The following is a 22,982-nucleotide window of genomic DNA, read 5'->3' on the forward strand; positions in this document are numbered from 1 at the left end:
AGAGAGAGTGTGTCAGTGTATGTGTGATTGAGTGTATGTGTCTATGTGGAATTCCTAATTTGTGTCTTACAGTGCCAGAGTGTTTGTCTTTTTTTTATTCTGTGCCTGCAGCCTGCGGTGGTATTAAAGGACCATACCAGTGTTACTACATGTCATGGTCCACTGTCAACATCGACCCATAGTTACATAATCACCATTTTCCAATGCTTTTTTGAGATATCGTGTTGTTTACGTTTTTTCAGACACGTCATTCACTGCATCGTGTGAACAGTGTGAAAACCTCCGAGACTTGAAGTTGCTAGAGGGATTCCCCTTTGAAATCACCACGCATTATTTTATCTAAATACTGATTTCATAAAGCCATTAAATCATGCATATATCAGTTAAAGAGCTCTCTTAGCTACGCTGGCCTCAATAACGAGCACCCTCTGTTTCTAGTTTCTGTGCAAGGAACACGTTTCTTTGGCTGCATCCCATTGGCCAGAACGTCCACGGCTAGCTCTGATTGGACTTTGTAACCAGGAAGCGGTAAAGACACAAGTCTGAGGTGTAACTTTCAGCCAATCGTTGACCTTGATACTTGTGCTTGTTATTGAGTCCGGCTTACGCCTAAATGAGATGCTCTTGAACTTGATATTATGCGCAAATTTGAATGGCTTGTATTAGAGTAATGCAGTAACTTTAGATAAAATAAATGGTGTAGTGATTTTGAAAAGGGTGAATTGCCTATACCTAGCAACTTTCAAGTCTCGTACAGTGTTTTTCCACACCGTTTCAACATGAATGGCAGTGAATGACGTCTGTCTAGACAAAACGTAAACAAACACGATATCTCAAAAATAAAGCAATTTTGGGAAAAATGGTTGAGGTTTATGTAAACTATGTGGCTGATGTTGACAATGGACAATGACATGTATTAACACTGGTATGGTCCTTTAACAGTTTATTTACTTCTCTGGAGTCATGCAGTAATTCAATAGGCTTTTAGTATGAAACGTAGGCCATGTCTTGAAAACTTAAGTTCTGAAGAGTTCTGATGATGGTCTGATTTCTCTGATTACATTGCTTGTGTGTGTGTGTATCTTTTTTATCTAGTGAACCTAAAGTACATACACAGTGATCCATCTGTAAAAGGTTTTGGCAGACACATACGTTTCAGGAACTGTTTTCAAAATCAGGGCCATAACTGGAGTCAGACATTTCTTGTCGACTTCCTGTGAGTCTTTTGCTGATGTTCTGTCACGTCCTGTCTGTGAGACTAATGAAAATAAAGACTGTCTGATGTTTGTTTAAAGGCAGTCATGCAGAAATAAAGCCCCGGACTGACCCAATTGGACCGGTCAGCGGGGGGAGGTTGGAGTCGTGACAGAGCGTAATTAAGATAACATGCGTGATGAGTTCTGTCAGATCAGACAGACTTTTTTATCAGGCTGAATCATGTATGGTCACACTGTTTTTGCGGAGGAAATCCTAAGGTATTCCCATAATGAATGAATAAATATTTTGGAATGGTTCATTATCGCTGCTTAAAGCCTCCTACAGCAGCAGCATATTCAGTTGTTCTCATTCTCTGCTGTAGTTCTGCCCTGCCCCTCATGGTAAAGACATATAAACTCACACTCACATACGCATACACACACACACACACAGGCATGTGCCTACTGTATATAAAACATGCTTTATTATTAAACATGTAAAAAAATTTTTTAACATTTTGGCCATGTTGTTGTTGTTGTTTTTAACAAAATAGTGTTATTCAGAAGTATATATAAACATTTTCTCAACATAATAACATGCAGGATATTGAAGCAAACGTAAACAGTTTTACCTGCTTTTACACAAAACAATAACTGCAGCATATTCAGAAAAAATGTAAAGGTTTTGGCCTGCTATTAAACAAAACATTTATTAATTGTTGTCGTTGTTTCTGGTGATGTTACAGTATCTCCACTGCGGCAATATATGCAATGTATGATCTCAGCCTTCTGCCACGGTACAATGAAAACTTTCTTTATGTCACTGTGCGTACTGAGTGCTCCCCCAATGTCCATAGCCGGTTTATACTCTTCTTCTTCATTTTTATAGTTGGTTGACCAACACTGAGGTGTAACAGCCTGTTATTTCGGTAATGACTTTGATATAAATTTATGAAGATTAAATAACAATTAATTCTTTTTTAAACTAAGATATGTGGTTATATCGATTATTGTCCCATCCCCACACACACATAAACACACACACAGATTTTATGGTCGCCTCCCAGAAGCAAGGCCTCGGGTCATATTTTGATAACCCCCCCCAGGAGATCATTTATTGGGTTCTGGAACGGTCTCTCTTAATACGGCATCGTCCGGTTCACACAGATGTACGCCAGCTGTGATGGCCCTCTTTGGAAGGAGAGAGTGATGCCGTGCAGATGTTCTCCAGCCGCACTCGTCCTCTTCTTCGGGAGAGCGAGGCCTAGGCAAGAAAATAGTCCTAATGTGGGAACCTGGACCTGAAAAAATCCCAAGGGCAAAGGATTGTGGGTTTTGGAAGGAAGACATGCAGAGTTAGCTGGACTTGTTTTCTTTCCTTGTAATCGTATTTCTTGGAGTCACAATTGATTACACTCTATAATATGTTGTGCCCCCCACGCACAATTGTGGGATAACCAAAAGGTCCTGGACAAACTGGAACGTTGGAATAATCTCTTACAATGCATACAGAGTTATGTGTTTAACTTGACCCAGCCACTCTCACAGGGGTCTCTGGTAAATGTCTGCTAGTTCCAATCAGACAGTCAGTACGGATTGGGTGGTGCTTGTTGGAATACAAAGTGTTTGTGGTAGTAAAGATAAAATCCATTTCCTTGTCCCATGGGGCAGTATTTTGACTGATCAGCTAACTCGCCTTAGTGTTGATAGAGGTATTCACTGTACGCGGATGGACGGGGAGGCAGTAAAGGGAAAAGATGCTGTGGATGGTGTGTTTTTCTGTTCTGCAAGTGTAGCCCAATCAATCCTAATGACCTGCTAGTGATGCTGTCAGAGCAGAGTGTACCATGACATTGTGGGGGGGGGAGGCAAATGTTCCATCTACCAAGCATATTATAATCACTCAATTTGTGGCATTTTACAACTGACATGGCCACAATGGATTCACTCAGTCATCATTTGTAAGTGACACATACTCAGTCTCACACACTCACATGCAGATTCAAGCACATGCACCCACGCACGCACACACACACACACACACACACACACACAGCTTCTGAAATGAAGTTGTAAGCCCAGAGATTCAGAAGAACAGTTAGCATCAGTGTATGGTTTGTCAGGTAAAACTTGGCCATATAGCTTTGGTACGGTACAGAGAGAATTTCCAACTGAACGATATTTTAAAAGCTGATGAGTCTTCCAGAGAACGGTTCCTTCTGAAGTCATGAGATCCAACATATGTTTCCAATATAGTCGGTAGGAAATTGCTTTTTCTCTGCACTGACGTCGTTGTTGATGATTCACTCTGCCTCACATTGCACGCTTCGGGGAAATGGAATTGGGAAAACCCTCTGTCCTGCCGATAGAGACCAGGGAACAGGCCTGACTTCCCTTTTTGTCCTCATCAGGAGAGCTGTTTGTGTTCGGAACCAATCAGGAGTGACGTGTGTGCTCCTGACCAGTCAGGAACGCTGCTATTTTAACCTTGGACAGCTGTAAAGACTCCCGCACAGTCTGTGTGATGTGGAGGGGCAGATTGTGTTCAATAAACTCAGAGTCTTTCAGCTGTTTGAAGAGCTCATGTTGGAAGACTAGACTAGCTCACTTAATGCACCACTCCTTAGACCAGAAAGCAACTTCCTGTGCTTAATTCCCTCTCTAAAAAGTGTCGGATATCCAAAAATACCTCACAGTTAACCCGTTGGAGTCTATTGTCATTTTTTCATTTTGCTATTACATTCGGTTTTGTTTTTATTTAGTACCTCCAGTACCTTGTCTTTACCCCTAATGCATGGTAAATCTGACTTATTATTGATTATCATTTTGTCAATTCAAGAAACTGTACTGTATAGCTCCCAGCAGCCCAAAACACAAGAAAAAAATAGAAGTGTCAGTAAAATCTTCACAACTTTATTAAAAATCACTAAGAGCATTGCTATTGAAATTATTCAAAGATGTCAAAATGTTAATACAGCAGTAGTGCATAAGCATAACATAGTTTCTTAGGATGTGATGTGATATGTAACGTTGCTAGCTATGCATCTCCATGTCACATCACATCCCAAAAAAAACTAATTAAACAAACACATATGTTTTGTTTATTTAATTTTAAAAGTCACAGTTGAAAGTTGTAAATACTTACTGGTGACAAAATGGCTAATTTAATACAAATAGAGATGTGGCTTGATTCAGGATCCCAAAGTTTTCCGGCTTTCCGCTCATCTAATGGCCTGAATCCACTTTTTTCTCCTTATTGGCTCGGTGTTTTTGCATGGAAGGACAAATTTGGGGTTCTTGGCTTTGCTATTTGTACAGCCTGCCATACAACAACTACATGGAGTGCAACCGATTGGTTTCCCCCATAATGGGGGTGTGGCCTATCACAGGCGCGTTGATGCATACGTATTATGTAGCCAGCGACGTAGACGTAAGTGGAGAGGTCCTGCCAGTTTAATAAAATTCTTTGCATTTCACTCATCACAAATGGCATTGAAAATACATTTTCAGGATTCGATAGGCAGATTCGAAACACACATTTCTTAATGAATACCCGATTCTTGGAAATTTGGAACCGGTTCCAATTCTCTTAGTATCTTTGTTAATACTATCCATTTATTTACATGACTGCATTCTACTGGTTGAGAAATTATTTTGTGTACTGCTCCTGATTGGTCTAGAGACTAAGTAAATGCTTTGTAAATGTTTCTGCAGCATGGAGTCTGTACTTTCAATAGTTTTTCTTTGCTTGTTTTATGTTACAACTTTACAAAAATATAGCTAAAATAATGGAACAGGCATTTTTTTTTTGAGCAATGCGAGAATTTATGCACAACAATAATTTTACATGAAATTCAAAGGCATAAGTGTGGTAGCCCTGTGAAAGCTCCAATTCCACACTTTTTCACTTGACTCTTAAGTGGTATGAGTGAGAAGCTATTCATACAGAAATAGTTTATCATCACCGATAACGTTGACTTGAGAGGGTTAAAGTCACAGTTCAAGTCATAACCCCCTGATAGCTGTCCCAATCCATGCTTATGATAAACGCTGCATCCAGGTACGCAAAGCCGCTGGTTTAGAGATTTGTGCGGAAACGCCATTGTTCTTAAGAATGTAATAATTTTTGTGTTGTCTTAACACCGCTGTCCATGGCTGCTGCCTCTGGATTGCACCGTTTCCCGTCTCCCTGCGGGTGAACTCTGACCTGTGCTCCACGGGACAATAGCAGCGAAAACAAACACAAATTGTTTTCGGCTTGCGTGAACACGTAGCATCCAGCTTAATGCCTGACGTACATCCGCAAGGACATACAGAAATAAAATGATTCCTGAAGTACAGCGGTGGAAAATGATTGAAAGACTTGGATGTAGGAAGGGGTACGTGTGAAGATGTGCGCCCACGGGTGTGTGTGGCAGGGACTGATAGAGTGAGTGTGCGGAGGGTGGAGGTACACAGTGTGTCTATAGAACAGTGGAGATAGAGAGCTGGCGTGCAGTGGGTGGAGGTACATAGTGAGTGTGTAGGACAGTGCAGATAGAGAGTGAGTGTGCAGAGGGTGGAGGTACATATTGAGTGTGCAGTGGGTGGAGGTACATAGTGAGTGTGTAGGACAGTGCAGATAGAGAGTGAGTGTGCAGTGGGTGGAGGTACATAGTGAGTGTGTAGGACAGTGCAGATAGAGAGTGAGTGTGCAGTGGGTGGAGGTACATATTGCGTGTGCAGAGGGTGGAGGTACATAGTGAGTGTGCAGTGGGTGGAGGTACATAGTGAGTGTGCAGTGGGTGGAGGTACGTAGTGAATGTGCAGAGGGTGGAGATACATAGTGAGTGTGTAGAGGGTGAAGATACACATTGAGTGTGCAGAGGGTGGAGGTACATAGTGAGTGTGTAGAGGGTGAAGATACACATTGAGTATGCACAGAGTGGAGGTACATATTGAGTGTGTAGGACAGTGGAGATAGAGTGAGTGTGCAGAGGGTGGAGGTACATATTGAGTGTGTAGAACAGTGTAGATAGAGAGTGAGGGTGGAGGTACATAGTGAGTGTGTAGGGGTGTAGACGTACATAGCAAATGTTCAGTGCTTGGTCACACCGCCAGACAGGCCAGCAGGGTCAGCGTGGTGGCGTCATGCTCTGTTAAAGAGGCAGCAGGAGTGCCGGTGAGGAGTGACACGTCCTGAACGCGTCCCAGGTGACATCCACGCGCGCTGCCTGCCGTAACCGCGGTGACACAAGGCCGGGAAGACAAAGGCCCAGCGGAGAGGGCAGGGCGGAGTGATCCGCGCAGCGTTCCCGGGATACGCCCGGGCACGACCGTAAACAGGATGGACCGTGAGAGGACGGCAGGAGAGAGAATTAACCATTTCAGCTGAAACCGGCTCATCCTGGTCTCTCTGGCTCTGGACCGCAGACCAGAGGCAGAGAGAAAACTTTGGGGGGGGGGGCATTGACAGGCTGCTGCCGATTGGCAAGGTCTTGCGCTAAAGCTAATGCTAACGCTGACCCCCACCGCCTATTTCAGACCCCTGAGCATGTGCTGACCGTGACTTCTACGTGTGTGTTACGGCTGTGTTGGGCAGACCATCACAAGTCCCTCTTCTCCACTCCTCTCTTTCATCACATTAAAAAAAAAACAACACTTTTCCTCTTGGCTTTCACGTATTTTCAGTCTGTCACAGCTCCACTTTTCCAGCTCTAAAGACACAGGACACGTTACAACCTGTTTATACTGAGGACCAGCAGAAGCAGATCAGCGATTATTATTATTATTATTATTATATAACTTCTTAACATCATCACTATTGTCTGTATTATTGTGTGCTTATGTCAGGTTCACCTTGAAAAATGATGGGGCTTAATGATTAATCATAATCATAATAAAATAAAATAAAAATTGTTGTATTTATTGAATTGTACTATTGTATTGTAATTATTTTATTTTTACTTAATTTGCAATGCTTCCTTTCCTGTCCTTTCAATTAGAGCATAATGTACTGTAGGTGGTACAGTATATGGCACATAGATTATTTAAAATGACGGAAACTTAATTATTGCAAAAACATTATGTCAATGACAAAATCTTAAATCCTCCTTTTCTCTTTAGTAAACCATTTTGATTGTGAGTTTTTTTTGTCTTCTTCTTACAGATAATTTCAGTGAACTTGACCGCTGCCAGACCAGCTGACCTCATCATCGACTGCGGTTCAAACACTTTTGTCTATTTAAGTGAAAACAAAAACGTCACAGCCTACGTAAGTGCTGCTTTAACCCTTTCTCTGGCGTTCCTCACACACTTTTCCAAAATTATATTTGATGTCCAATTTTGTTTAGTTATACCACGGTTCATGTTTTACAATTGTCAAACCCAGACCTTTCATTTAGAATATTTTTTAACCATTCTTCATGTATTAATTCTTATGTTCCTAAGGAAGTATTGTGTGTCATACAATGTATTTAACAATATAATGAGTGTGCTGTTAATCGTGATGGGAAGTGTGACTGTTATATATGATGTTCAGTATAATGATAAATTTGATGTTTTACCACAGTGTGATGTTCAGGATGAAATACTGTATTATGGGAGGGGTACATACAGAAACACACAAGGAAAAAAACCCACGCTTAAGAAACATGCGTACAGAAACGCGCACTGAAGAAACGCTGTCGTACAGTAAACATGCGTACAGAAACTCGCGCTGAAGAAATGCTCTCGTACAGAAACACCGACGTTCAGTAAAGCATGTGTACCGAAACACCCGGGTAGAGTAAAGCACGCGTACAGAAACGCATACTGAAGAAACGCAAGTGTGCAGAAACACCGACGTACAGTAAAGCATGTGTACCGAAACACCCGCGTAGAGTAAAGCACGCGTACAGAAACACATGCTGAAGAAATGCACACTGAAGAAACGCACGCGTCCCTCCCCGCCCTCGGCCTGCTCTCTGGACGACCTCTTCGGAGACATCTCGGGACACAGACGGTGTCGTGCCAAGGTGACGGGGAAGCCGGCCATCTCAAACCTCCTAATCAGAGTGCCGTTTCCTTTCCAAGCAAGGAAGCCTCCCCTCACCCGCCCCCCGCCCCCCCGCAACGATACCTCTGGCAGAGGCTGGATGCGAGGAGCACTCTTTGGTCAAATGGCAGCGCCAGAGGCCCTGGACCGGGTTACCGAAGGCAGGGCGGGGGGATGAGAGGGCGCGTGGGCCGGGACGATCGGAAGGAAGCACACTCGGGCCGGAATTGGGAGAGCCGGCCGGGGCGAGAAGCACTGCCGCCTCAGGCCACACGACGCGGGCCCTCCTGACCCCGTCCGCACGGACGCTATCCGTCTGAGATGCTCCGCCACTTGCGCGTTCCCCATTTCCTGTCCCCGCCACAGCCGTAATTCAGTCCTTCTTCCGCTTGGCGGCGCGCTGCGAAGCGATGGCCCTGTCCCACGATTGCTCCTTAGGGCTGGGCTGGGCCTGGCCAGGGCTGACTGCCTCTAGCCAAGAGCACCCTGATAGCACCGAACATTTGCACCCTGTTTAGTCACTGTGCCCCTTTTACTCCATTGCATGTGCATGTTTTTAATCACTATTTATTCTTCATTACCATTTTATAGTACTTACAGAACCTACATGTCACGCAGCAAGAGATACAGGTGTATACATAGTACAAATCAAAAAGCATACACACAGGTTTTGTTACATTGCATTTTGTCATTAATAAGGTTTTCATACATCTGCCCTGTCACCTTCTTGAATATTCACTGTCAAATCGTTGCACCACTTTCCGCATTCGGAAATCTGTAAACCTATTGCTTTTTGATTTAGACCCTGGATGCCAAAGGTTTTTTATTGGACGTCTTTAACAATCGTTCAGATAATGGAAAAATGTCTCCTCTGTCTGCTGACTTGGCTTCCTACGTACGTGTATTTTATTAAAATGATTAGCAGAAACAAGCTTTTCTCTGAAATGTATCCTCTTCATACCAATCAGATACAGCTCAGACACTCATCTCTGCCCTCTCTCCAAACTGCTCCTGTGTGATTAAGTATGCGTGGGTTGTCCCAGATAGATGTTCAGAGAAATACATACAAAGAGGCTTTGAATTTATTTCCAATCATCTTAAGTACATTCCAAGTTGCAGCTATTGAAAGCTGGCCTCTTAAGGTATTTGGGCGGCGTTCCAATGTGCTAACAGTTGAGCGCTTTGGCCTCGATTGCTAGGCAAGCAAGAGGTTAACCAGCACTTTTGTCTTGTTAAATGTGTTATATAATATGTTTTAATGTCCATGTGTTCCATGTCTTCTTTATGTTTTGACACCAGTAATTTATTACAGGCATCATGGGGATACATTAAAGGGCAACATACTTCAGTTATATCTGATTGTAGGGGCCACGGAAGAGTTCTACAAATGCATTTGCAAATGGTTAAACATGCTTTTTTTAAGCAAATCATTTTTGCTTTGCTGTAGAATACAGATTGGTTGGTGTATGTGGTACAGTCTGTGGTATGAGCAGACCTGGGTCAAATACGTATTTGTTTTGGATTCAAATACATTTCTACACTTTACTGATCTTGTCTGGTGTATTGGAACCAATGAAATACTCTCAAAAAGTACAATCCCTGCCTTCTGGTCATATTGGCAGGCCCTATTACACCAGGAAAGATAAATAGACCACAGAAAAGTATTTGAATCCAAAACAAATACATATTTGACACAGGACTGGGTATGAGCAGTGGATAAGCACCTGGGGACTCGGGGGAGATCTGCTACTGGAGCTGTAATGGCTGAGGTTCAGGAGCAGGGTCACACCTCAAACACACCCCTTCCACTTTTTTCCTTTAAGAAACCTTGCTGCCCACCATACCTGTTTGTTCTCCTTTTATGTTTGTTTTATCATTTTATGTGCAACAGAGCATATTTGGCTGCCTACAGATCTATCTGCAGACTTGATAAATCATCTTAACCCTTTCACAGAAGTTGGCTAGGCTGTCTCACAGCCCGCCAGATGATATTATTAACCCTTTTGCGCAAGCCCCCTAGTGGTCGGCACGCTGGCATGCCGAGATTACTGAACTCAGACATTCAGTGCTACTGCAACCAAAGTACGAGTTAAAAACAGAAACGCATTGTTTTAGTTTCATAAGTAGACGATACACAACAACTATGCCGAATACGGAGTTTCGCAGCGCCACCATTGTCACTCTGGTCGCTCATTTAACACGCCCCCCTCCCTGAAATCTCATCTACAACTAAACCCCCCACCCATGAAATAATGGACAATATTGTTTATCTTGGCATTCATAAAAATATTCTTTCACCACTAAAAATTCCGTCATAGCAACAAGATAAACCCGACAATAGCCCTAAGATATGCCAATACAGCAGTGAAAATGTTGCTCACTGAATAACGAAATGAACGAGAAAAAGTTTTTAAAAATGATACCATGTCATTCTACAGTCAATATCTGGGACTAAATATTGAATAAATATACAACCTTACCATTGGTTTTACGTGTAGAGATGTCCCTTTTGAGACTGAGTGGTCATACATTGTCTTGGACAATCCGTTTGTGAAATATACGTGCATGTGTGATGCCTGGGTACCTTCCAAAATAGCTGTGCGTAATACCACACGTGTAGTTTACGGCGTTGTCGCCCTTCTTAGTACAGTCTGGCTTGATTGACTATTCATTTATTCAGTAGGTGAGAGTATAAGCTTTCTAACAATGTATAACATGTCTAATTTTGCTTTTGGAATAGCGTTTTATAGGTCAGCGTAACCGAAAATTGTCTTATCATCGCATTCAGTTACGCATTCTCTTTTCGTAAATTCTTGGAAAATACTATTATTATTGAGGACCTCTGAGCATAACTAAGCCATATGTTTGCTGATAGATCTAGCTGACATCGTTTTCTGGAGCAAAACATAAGTGAATAGAAAAGCATCATTTATTTACTGTCTCTGTCTCCATCTACTGAACATAGATAAGATTTAATTCATTGCTATGTAAGTATTACTGCTCAAAATACATTGGTTATATACATTATTTTTGAAATCGAGAGTCTTTAAATAGGTTTGTGGTATTATATAATGTGGATATTTCACACTATAATGTAAGCATTAGTTAGGACTGTAATAGTTTTTGTGAAGCATGCAACAGTGATGACGTAAGAGTTGGAACATTGCCAAAATGTGGTGGATGGTTGAAAATTGTTTTCATGTTGTCCCATCCCCATACAAGAAAACATACGAGAGCACAGAGTATAGAAATACATACAAGAGTTAATTATTACACATTTAGGTACTGTACCACATTGTGTGACAATATTTTTGCATTATTTTTTAATCTGATACCAATGTTCCATCTTAAACCTTCATAAGGGGCTCATTTATATGCTTTATAATGGACAAAAAGCATTTTATTCATTTTTGGAGAGATTTTGGATATGTTTCTGGATCCCTAGATATTTTAGACCACTGTACTGACGGAAAGCTTGTAATTTGCGCTTGAAAATGAAGCAATAGTGATTTTCTTCAAAACAGTTGATTTGTAGTGAAATACGTGAATATGTTGTGATTTACAGAAATGCATAATTTAGACGTTTGGATAGATTTGGAGACGCTGGGTACACTGCTTACTTTTTGCTTCATACATCTATAATAGTTCTACATATCCACCCTTAGATTTTATGAACTTGTGGTCAAGAGGTTTTTGATCCAGCACATGCTGTATATATGCAATCTCTTAGTATTTCATTGCAAACTAAAAAAGTGCTAATTCATTTTTGATTTTTTGTCTAGACAGTTGCATTTGTGGCACTTTATTTCTTCCAAAATAATGAATATAAACAGATCTGCGTTAGTATTGTACACTATACCAATGTCTTGCTTCATTTAAGCCATTTTTCAAGTCTCTGTGGTGTTCACATCTGGAGTTATAAGGCTTTAAATAGGATACCCTCTAAATGGGCAAGGATTGGCAAGATTTGGCATGTGCGCTAAGGGGTTAATAATAATAATTTCTCCAATTCGGTCATACAAGACCTTCCTCCTGCCTGCGGTACTCCAAGAAACAATGCCGATCCCTTGGAAAAATCAAACTCTCTGTCGCCCTGGAATCTGGTCATGATTCTGTTCCCATTAATTCACCTCTCCTTACCCTAAATAAACCAATGAACAGTCTGTCGTTTCTGCTCCACACTGCAGCCGGAGAACCAGGTCTGATCGAGGGAGACCCTCTCACTGTTCAAGTCCACCACTTCCTCCGCCCACTTCACTAGGCAGTCGGGCCGCCCATGACACTAGCCCCATATCGCTTACTGCATAGGGGAGAATGGGGCCAAATAAAACACGGAGCAAAAAAAAAAGTTTTTAGGTGGTTGCATCGGAGCTCAAGTGATGTATTTCGGGTTAAACCAGAGATACATACATGCTAAAACTGCTTCTGGTTAAACACGCAGAATTACCCCCTCTATGTCTCCACACTGCAAGATGCAAACTTCAAAACAGGATGACCCAGTCCCAGTTTACTAGAAAGTACCTAAAACAGCTTGAGTTCTGGAAAAAGTCTTGTGGACTGATGAGACCGAAATTCATTTGTCTTAGAGTGATGGAAAGACCAAAGTGTGGAGGTAACACCCACCCCTATGTATGTATGACTTGTTTTCATTGATGATGTAACTACTGATAGCAGTTGCAGAATGAACTCTAGTGTACAGAAGGATCTTATCTGCTCAAGTTCAACCAAATTCCTCCAAACTCATCGGACGGTGCTATGACTGACATTAAGACAGCGATGCCAGACATACTGCTAATGCAACAACTGTGTTTTTCAAAGCCAAAAACTGGAAAAAAATTTTAACTGGCTAAGTCATTCACCTGATCTGAATCCAATTGAACATGCGTTTCACAGGCTGAAGAGAAAACTTAAGGCAGCTAGCCCCTGAAACAAGCAGGAGCTGAATATAGCTGCAATACAGTCCTTGCAGATCATCACCAGAGAAGATGCTCAGCATCTTTGGGTCACAGGCTTTAAGCAGTCATCGCATGCAAAGGATATGTACTAAATGACTACTTTCATTTACATAACAATATGTCCCAAGCATTAAGGTGCCCTGAAATGTGGGGTATGTGTAAGAAGTGCTATAATTTCTACGTGGTAAAACAAAAGTGTATAAAATACCCTTAAATAAATGCTGAGAACCACACAGGAATGGCTTGATTACAAATGTAACATTTTGGAGAGCAGAGCCAATTCAAGAAAAAAATTTCTTCGTCCCTAACATTATGGAGCTTACTGTATACATATACTATCATTCAGCATATTTAGTATGTGAGTAAAAAGTATGATGGATTTTTGGATGTACTACCTCGTCAGTTAACGTTATGTAAATAAACAGGTCTATTCTCCCGTATCCCTTTTTGGTATTGGTTTTGGTATCTTACGATACGGTGTCTCAGAACACATGATCAGACTAATGGGTGGTTGGTCATCTCGAGCCTATCAACTCTACATCCACTCAGATCAGCAAGGTCTTTGAGTAGTGTAGCCAGAACTCATTCCTTTGGTAGATGTTAGGCCAGGAGCTATGGTGAATCCTTTGCCAAAGTATTCCCTACACCGCAGACTTGTCATCCATACCTTTACATCGTCAATTTACAATTTTTTGCTTACAATTGCAAACACCTTCTCAATAAAACATCCTTGTTTGCATTCAGTTGATGGTGTGTTCCTTAGCTTGGGAATTGGGCTATCTGCAGGGCCTCCACAGAATACATTCTATAGAATGCGACTCCATCCACACAGCCTCCATGACACCATCACTTTCAGGTCATTATTTCTTCCTCCCAAGCTAGCCTTTGGCTTTCGGATAGACAGTCACTAGCAGAGTGACAGCTTATTTTTGACATCCGACATTTGAAGTCCGTTCAGGAAACATTCCAACCTTGCGTTGGACAGGCTAGGCTGGCTGTTTCCGTGTGAAGAACATTCTGGAGTGGAGGGCTGGTGACAGCTGAACGCTTGCATGCACATCTCAAAGGCAGCATGTCCAGTCCTCATTTTCCATTCCTCAGAAAGGAAGCAGTGAAAAGCCAGAGAAATCTTGTGGCATGCAGACGCTGTATATTACAGGGTCAGCTTCCCCAACCCTTTGCGCGTTATAGGAGCTTGGAGGGGTGTTGCAGTCGGTCTTAATGGACAGCATTGCTGACCATTTAAATTCAGATATGGAGATGCCTTTTGTGTTGGGGCTTGCTGACTAAAGCTTGGACCTTTAACCTACCAAGGGTTTGTCAGTGCTGGGCCAATCATGCCACGTACCAATATCTTAACTCCAGCAGGAACAAGAGTCTTCATTTGTACACTTACATGTCTAATGCTTTTGGCACTTCTCCACATTGCAGAGCTCAAGCAAATGTAAAGTTCATGGGAAGAAGCCATTTCCTTTTGATGCAGAGGATGTCCTGGCGGGGACCATGGAGAAGTTTGGGGGCGTGACATCATTCACCACCCTCACAGACGCGCGGCAAATCACCTTCACTGGAGGAACAGGTAAGTCACATGCCCACTGTCCGTCCTGCTGCTCCAAACTAAAAAGTATAAACTTTTAAAAAAGTTTTTAACTGCAATAACACAAAAAGATGAGTTTTACTTAAAATAAATCTTTGATATCCCTCCACCTCCCACTTTGCAATATGATTGGATACAATTACAATAATTTAAGTGTGATTAATGCCAAAGTCTATTTTGAAGAAAGTTGTGTCTAAGATTATGCAAAAAAGCACCTGGATGATCCCCAAGCCTTTTGGGATAATGTTCTATGGACAGATGAGTTAAAAGTGGACAACACAGATCCCATTATGTCTGGTGTTAAGTAGGGTTGTGCCAATTGGTCATACATCTAGAGATCAGCGATCATCATGACCGATTGGTGATCTCTAGTAACCAGTTTCCCTATGATCTGCTTGTCTGAAAGGATGTGCATCTGCCTGTCTTTTTGGTCCAGTGTTGATGGCGCTTGGACCAGTGGAGTCTTTTCTTCCTGTTAACCATACATAGCAAGGGCTTTTTCACAGATGCACATCCTTTTAGATTAGCAGATTGTTGTTGGGATTTAACTGTAGTCAGGGGAACTTGTTTCTCTCTAGTTACATTGAGTTCTTCCTGTAGACGACATTTCTCTTGCTAGACAACACAAAATATTTGTCTTCTGCCTCTTGATCTTCCTGATCTTCTCCTGTTAACATTACTGCCCATCAGCTGGAACCTTCTGAGTGTGTGCAGAACACTGCACCTGGAAATTTTAAGCTTCCTTGCAATTTTTCACTGGGAATAACCCACTTACCACAATGTTTACTTGGCCCTGCACATCAAAGGCAAATGCCTTTGTCTTTTCCATATTTCTTGCAACATTATTGCCTATTTTACTTGCAGTACCCCTCTACCTCCCTCCAATCCCTTCACCTGCCACTTTGTGAAATGATTGGACAGACTTCCAATAATTAATTTTATTTTGTTTAATGCCAAAGGAGACTTTCTATTATATTAACTGAATTCTTCTCTACCTTGATTTTTTTTTATTTTTAATTTTAACGACCGGTGGTCTAGTACTTTTGGCCTGCTCTGTATATAGAAGTGCAATACACTATACTCTCAGTGAACTACTCTATCTGTACCGAGTGCTATACTCAGTGCCTTGTATTTGGTGTTGTGTTCTGTGCTCAATGCCCAGTGATGTGAAACTCTTTATGAATTTTCAGCACCAGAAGGAAGCTCTGTGAATTGTACCCAAAAAAGCAGTTTTTTCCCCGAAGACTACGTCCTGGAGTATGACTCCTCGTCTGTCATGTGGTTCTGCTCCCCTAAAAACCTGTCCGAAAAAGAGGTGCACGTCATCAACATCCCGGAGAATGTGAATATCCAGTAAGGATCCAGTTCTTAAGGGGGTGCTATGTCGTGTCTGAAGTTTAACCCCCAGCTCACATAAAATGTTCTCACAATGTTACTAGAATGTTTTGTCAATGCCAGTACATTGCAGCAATGTTGTGAGAATGTTTTGTGTTAACTGGGCAGGTTGTTACGCTCTTTTGCATGTTTGGCTGTGGTCACTGAGTACCTGGCTCCTTCACCAGTGGGTGTAGCTTGTTTTTTTTGTTGTTTTCTTTTACTATATGGTGGTTAAGCCGACGCATTGCAGCCATTAAACAACTACTATTCCTTTTATGTCTCTCTTCATTGCAGAGATGTTTCCATCAGAGTCTTTTCTGAGAAGAGGACCACCTTATTCCTGAGAGGCCCAGAGGGAACGAAGTGGACCATAGAGGACTCTCCTGATACTTTTAGGTTTAGTGTAAGTCAGGCTTTTTCGTTTTTTCGGCAGTTTCTGGGATTTATGGTTTCTGTCTTCTGTCATCAAATCACCTGACATTTCAACAGTCTCTGTACTGGTACTGGGCTCCAAATCTGTTAATTATTTGGCCGTTCAGTGAGACCTCAACAACACAAAAAGGCCTATGATACCGCAAAGACAAACAACTTGTTTGAAACAGCAGTGTAGCATAATGGGTATGGAATTGGGCTCATAACCTCAAGGTTGTAGGTTTGATTCCTGGGTAGGCCACTGCCGTTGTACCCTTGAGCAAGGTACTTAACCTGCATTGCTTCAGTACATATCCCGCTGTATAAATGGATGCTATGTAAAAAGTTGTGTAAGTCGCTCTCGATAAGAGTGTCTGCTAAATGCCTGTAATGTAATGAAACAGGAAGCCAACAAAAATCCTGTTTTTAACTGTTTCCGTGCAGTACTGAATGAGTGTGCATTCTTTGTGTACAGCGAGAACATGCAGACTAACTGATAAATATTCATTTGTTGGCATTTGTGGTCGTTGACTTTATGTTCATGAAATAAACTGTTTTCTTCTATGTGCAGTCAAACAACCAGGTCAATTTTCATGGCTACTTGGTTCCACCGACGCTACACTATGAGCCAGACAATGCCCAGTTCTGGAAGCAAGTGCAAGAGACAGCCCACGCCATCACCAGCTACACAGAGATCAGGGGCGGAGGGTCGTCCCTCAGGCTGGACATCAGGATGGGAAACAGACCAGCATCAGGTAGTCTACGGTCAAACTGATGCTACAGCTACAAGGAACTGACCGATCAGACTACCATCAGAGACCAAGCCAGAAGTTAATGAAATGCGAAATATTATTGGCCCAGAAACTAGCAGCAGGCAAACAGCTCTGGTGAAACTGGACAGCTTTGGTTGAGCGGCAAAGCCTGCTTTTTCCAGATATCCAGCCGTTGCCTGAAGATCACAGGATATCCCATTATGCTCTTTTGGTCAGTCTGCTTGCTTGTAGTCTGTTGGGTGAGCCTTGCAAGTAGTCAGCAGTAAACTGACATAGCAAAGAAAAAGGAGAAAGGCTTTCATGACTCTCTTAGAATACACTGAAAACAACACAGAAAGCTTAAATCTTCACCATAAACTGACATTTAAAATCAAATTAAATCATGTATATTAAATTTTTTTATAAAAGGCTGATTTAAATAAAGTGCCTTCCAAAATATGGACCTGATACACAGGCCAGAGCAGGTGTGGGTTTCTAGATGGTCATTAAAACTCACAGCACGTAGTCATTTCCTAACCGTGTCCTCCTGTTAGAATTTGCTTACAATAAGTGCTCTTTCCCTGTCATTGCACAGAACCCCGAACCACAGTGGCAGAGCTGGAAGCAAATCCCACCCCCCGCAGCCCTGAGCCCCGCCCTCTGCTGCTCCAGCTGTTCGACACGTCAAACCCCCATTCTCCACTCGGCCCCTCCGCCCAGATCCAGCCCGGCCGCAAGATATATGCCAACGTGAGCTTCACCCTCCCACCCAGTAGGGGCGCCCTGCTTATCATTGAGCATGTCTATCGAAACCCCATAGAGGAGACCAAAAAAATGTTTGACTAAAATATGTGAATCTGTTTGGTTAGTGAACACCCTCACCCTGGGCAGTTCTCAGAGCCTACATTTATTTTTATTTAATCTGACAGGCAAACAGATAGGACATTTATATAAAATATTTGAGCTGTGTAAATTGCGCAGGACATGGACAGCTGTGTACTTATGAAAAGTTTGGCCTGAATGTTTGATTGAAGGTCACCATGGCTTCCTCCAGTCTTTCCTATATTTTAAACCTTGTGGTTGTCAGTCACTTCTGTAATATAAGTCCACTAAATCTGTTTCTTACTCTCTTTTAATTCCTCTCCCTTTTTCTCTTTTTCTCCCTCACATTTTCCTTCCTTCCCATCTCTGTGTGCACATGGCTAATAGATTTCCAGTCAGAGTGTGCCCTTCCAGACGTTCGGAGTCACCGGTTGCCGGATGCGGTCCTGGAGCTCCTGCTCGGCAATGCGGGAGCTGGACGTCATGATGGAACGCTGCACTCCCTTCTCCTGTCTGATCAGCCTCTCCTTTCCGCTGATCCAGGATCAGCCACAGGACCAGCCCTCCGCCTGCTGGGTCCTGGAGTGCTCCGTGCAGTTCTGTTTGGACGCACGAGAGCAAATGGTAACAGTGGATCATCTACACTTCAACAACATAAACTAACGCAGCCTTTGGACAACAAGCATGTTCCAACTTTTTCACACCTACAAAAAAAATAAAAATGCTCATTTTAGTATTTAATCTTTGGGACATATTTGATATGACCTGAATCAGTTAAAATTGTTCTTAGGGTGCTGAAGCAAAAATATACCTTTATAAATAAAATTGTAATTTGATTCTTTTTAAATATCCTTGTTTACATTTCATTATCCAGAAGCACCAGATTCAAACACATTTGAATTTGAAACATAATTTATGTCTTCATATCGACAGTTAAAGGATGGTTGAGGTTAAATATGTTTGTAACTGAAAAAATTAAAACACTACACATAACGTGTGGCCTGATGCAGAGTTTAAATTATATTGTTTTCAGTGTGAGATGATTTAAGAGACAGACTGGCTTCAAAATAAATGCAATGCCTGTTTTATCATTTAATTGTAACTAGATAGCTTGGTAACTGAGCTCGTCAGTAGAATGGAGCAGGGTTTTTTTATGTGTTGAATCATTTTTCTACCTGCATTTATATGTGTGTTTAAAAAGCCAATTCAATAGATGTGGAGTTAGAAAGTGAAGAGTTTGGAAGAGTGTATGTAGTGGGTGGTAATGTCCTTTGCTCTTCTACTTGCAGGTCTGTGAAGAAGGAAACGTGCACAGAAATGTGGAGGTGCTCAGATCGCCTTCTGGTGAGTGCAGAGTGTGGGCTCATTAGCCCCCACTGGTTTGCGTTAATTACCATCCACAGAGACCTAGCGACTGTTCATTATCATCCGTAGTGTCCTAGCGAGTGTGAATTAGCTGCACAGGGTTTAAGCATTAATTACCTCCACACAGGCCCAAATCTGGTCATTTTGACAATAGGCAAGATGATAAAATTCCATCTCAAAACCATGATAAAATGAAAAAAAAATCAACAGTAATAATCATTGCTATCATTGGCCACATTTGTGTTACATTACAAGTACGATCATAAACATATTTCTAACATAATCTGCAATATAATATAAAAATAGCTGAATATACAGCTAACCAATTTTATAAAGACCCCTAATATATAAACTTATGCCAGGCTCGAGCTTCGTTTGCGACTAGCCAAAACTGCGCTAGTCCGGAATGATGCTAGCCAGGCTCAGGCTACATGATATGTTTGTACCACTGTAAGATTTAGCGATCAAAGCATCACAAATCTTGCCACATTTGGAAGTTTGTCTCACTGAGTTTGTGTAATGTTAGTCTGAACCAGGAATTATCTGGCTACAGCTGGCAAGCAGAATTCAAGCTCACGTGCTCTATCCAACAGGTGATGTTAACTTATGTACCTATCACACAGATAAGTTAGCAAACATTTCCTTCTTCCAAAAACTAGCCACTGAAATAAGCAGCATTATTAATAATAGCTACCTAGCTACTTTGATGGAAATTAATTGAAGATACAATTAGCTGGCAGTCAGAAAGTCCAGGTAGCCTAAATTATTGTTAAAATTCAGACCTACCTGTCCAGTGGAAACAATGCAAGCTCAACGTCTGTTCAACCCAACCCACTCTCGCCACTTTCTAAATTGTGCTCCTAGGTTTTTTCTAGCGACCTCTATCCAAGTCCCTTTTCTTCTTTTTGCCATTAGATATTGCAGAAGATCAGAAGATCATTGTTTTTTCCCACTATTACTTAAACTCTGAACATTTGCATCAAGCCTATAGCCTACTTGATCAAGTTACGTGAAAGTGCAAGGTCATCTCATTGTTGATTGGTTCACAACATGAACTGGTCGATCTCTTTGATTGATTCACATTGTGAACCACTTGTTTTGTGAACAAAAACATGGGTCGAATCTCTGATTTTAGAATTCATAATTTGAGGGTATAAGCACAGCATATGTGCTTTTTTATACGATTGATACCAATTAAGCATGACTGTTCCTCGATGTCTTTAGTAAGACGTTACCTACTGCAGCTTTAAAGAGTCTTGTACCATTAAAAAAACAACAAATAAATTTATGGCATACTAGTCACGGACAGTTTATACATAGAAACACAAAACAATACAATAAGAAGTACAAGTGTCAGGTGGGGGAGCGGTGTCTTCACTGTCCTCCCTGAAAAAGACAAGTTGAAACGCATGACTATGAAGAATCACTAAAAATGACAACACCAGCTATCTCAAAATAATATTACAATTAAATGTAACCCTATGTTTATGCATAAGCAAATATAATAATGTATATATAAATAAAAAATAGTGAAATATTACATCCTCAGCTGATATTAGCTCTAACATAATAGGCTAGCCTTTTCAGTTGCAATCATGTTTTACTTGGATTTATGGAATTGTTAGCTTATACGAACAAAATTACATTATTATAATTCTGTAATACTGTATCTTGACTGAAACAGTGAAATAAAGCACTGAGAGTGGATATAGTTCAATGGATCTATATGTAAATTGAGTTAGATGCTACCCAAAAAAATCTGCAAATGCTGCAAATAAATGCTGTAAAACTGACTTTTTACAATGACAGACTTATATTTCTGCTCCATTCCTTCCCCCCCCTCAAAAAACCCCTTCATCCCTCATAGAGGCTCATGTGCCTGCTTGTTACAATATAGAAGCTAAATGGAAAACATCTGCAACAATCCATTGATCATGAAACTAAAAATACTCTATAATAGTGCTCCATAACAATAGTTTAGGCCATTAGCACTCTGCTTTTTTATTTCCCTGCAGTGCTTCTGAGAGGCTGATAAGGATATATACTAAGTAGTAACACTTTTTAACACTTTTTAACAATCCTGCATCAGATTTTTGGGGTCTTTTAAATTTATAATTTCAGGGAAATCTGAATACTATTAAAAAAAAAAAAATGAGGACACTGACATCCCATCACTAAGGGGCAACTATGGATAGGGACAAGAAAATTGAAGATATTTTCGTCAATTCCAAAAAATAAGATTTATTAAGGTGTGCACCTTATTTAAGGTATGAAATTATTAAAATTGTCTGTAGGCTATGGATCTGGTAAAAATGAGCACAGAGATCCGCCCCAGGTCCTAGTGCCACCAATTTACTGCCCCATGTCTTTTGCCACCCTAGGCAGTCACCTACAGATGCCTAATGGACGGTTTGGCCCTGGCTCCACTGGGTCCCAGTGAGCTTTAATTACCATCCGCAGAGTCCTATGACTGTACAGTTCATAGTGTCCCAGCGAGTGTGAACTAGCTGCACAGAGTCCTAGTGTTTATTAGCTCCACAGGGTCCCAGTGTGTGTTAATTACCGTTTGCGGAGTCCTAGAGAGTGTTCATTACCAGGCATAGTGTCCCAGCGAGTGTGAACTAGCTGCGCAGGGTCCAAGCGTTTATTAGCTCCTCAGTGTCTCAATGAGTGTTCACAAGCCCTGCAGGGTCTCTGCGTTCATTTCTCCTAAACACAGGGAGTGTTGCCTCTGAGCACAACGCGAGGGAGTAGCGGTGTACGTGTCCCACACAAACCCGGGGGTAAACAGTCCCGCGCCTCTTCACGAAAACATCAGAAACGGCGACAGACGGGTCACATTCATTCAGCTTGCCAATGCTTGGCCTCTGTCTCTTTCGTCTTTCTTTCACCTGTAAAAAAACGAAACAGACAGACAAGCAGGCTAAATTGAAAACTCTCAGTTGCCCCGAAAAATGAAGACGCCAATAAGGAAAAAAATATATATTCTTACGCAGCTCCAGATTGCGAAGTTGCTGTCTGGAATGTCTCGTGGAAGTGCACCCCCTCATTGCGCGGCAATGTCAGCCGTATCGCTGTGGTGTTTTTACCGGGAGCCGTAGGGGTGAGGGGGAACAGGGGGCCCGGGCATGAGGGGGGGGGCACTGTTTAGGAAGGCCTGTTGTCTGACCTCACGGCCACAATCATCAGCGGTGGGGCTGAGGGGGTTAGGGATTAGTTAAGGGGGGGCAGGGGGGTTTGGAGGGGGGCCAGCCCAAACAAGCCCCTGCTCCATTGTCAGAGCCACACAAAGAGGGGAAGGTGTTCCTCTTCAAAGGGAAGAGAGTCGCATGACCGCTGCAAACCTTGAAATTCCTTTGGTCTTTCTTAGACCGTTTTTACCACAGAAAAGCTGCATGGAAAACAGTCAAAGAAAGTGTGTGTGTGTGTGTGCGTGTGCGTGTGTGTGTGCATGTGTTTTTTTTGTTTCTTTTTTTAATAGGCTAATGCCCT

General features: G+C 41.8%; 1 protein-coding gene across 2 annotated transcripts in view; it reads left to right on the forward strand.

Moving 5' to 3' along the window:
• Positions 1-22,982, forward strand: part of LOC135265191 (endoglin-like) — a 40,433-nt gene that overhangs the window by 10,785 nt on the left and 6,666 nt on the right. For both annotated transcript variants that reach the window (XM_064354585.1, XM_064354586.1), the window contains exons 4-11: positions 7,345-7,449; positions 14,598-14,745; positions 15,954-16,116; positions 16,435-16,543; positions 17,123-17,306; positions 17,899-18,053; positions 18,513-18,749; positions 19,415-19,469. In XM_064354585.1, coding sequence (XP_064210655.1) covers positions 7,345-7,449; positions 14,598-14,745; positions 15,954-16,116; positions 16,435-16,543; positions 17,123-17,306; positions 17,899-18,053; positions 18,513-18,749; positions 19,415-19,469 — 1,156 coding nt within the window. The remainder of the gene's footprint in view (positions 1-7,344; positions 7,450-14,597; positions 14,746-15,953; positions 16,117-16,434; positions 16,544-17,122; positions 17,307-17,898; positions 18,054-18,512; positions 18,750-19,414; positions 19,470-22,982) is intronic.

The sequence above is a fragment of the Anguilla rostrata genome, chromosome 10, assembly GCF_018555375.3.
Source record: "Anguilla rostrata isolate EN2019 chromosome 10, ASM1855537v3, whole genome shotgun sequence".
NCBI lineage: Eukaryota > Metazoa > Chordata > Actinopteri > Anguilliformes > Anguillidae > Anguilla > Anguilla rostrata.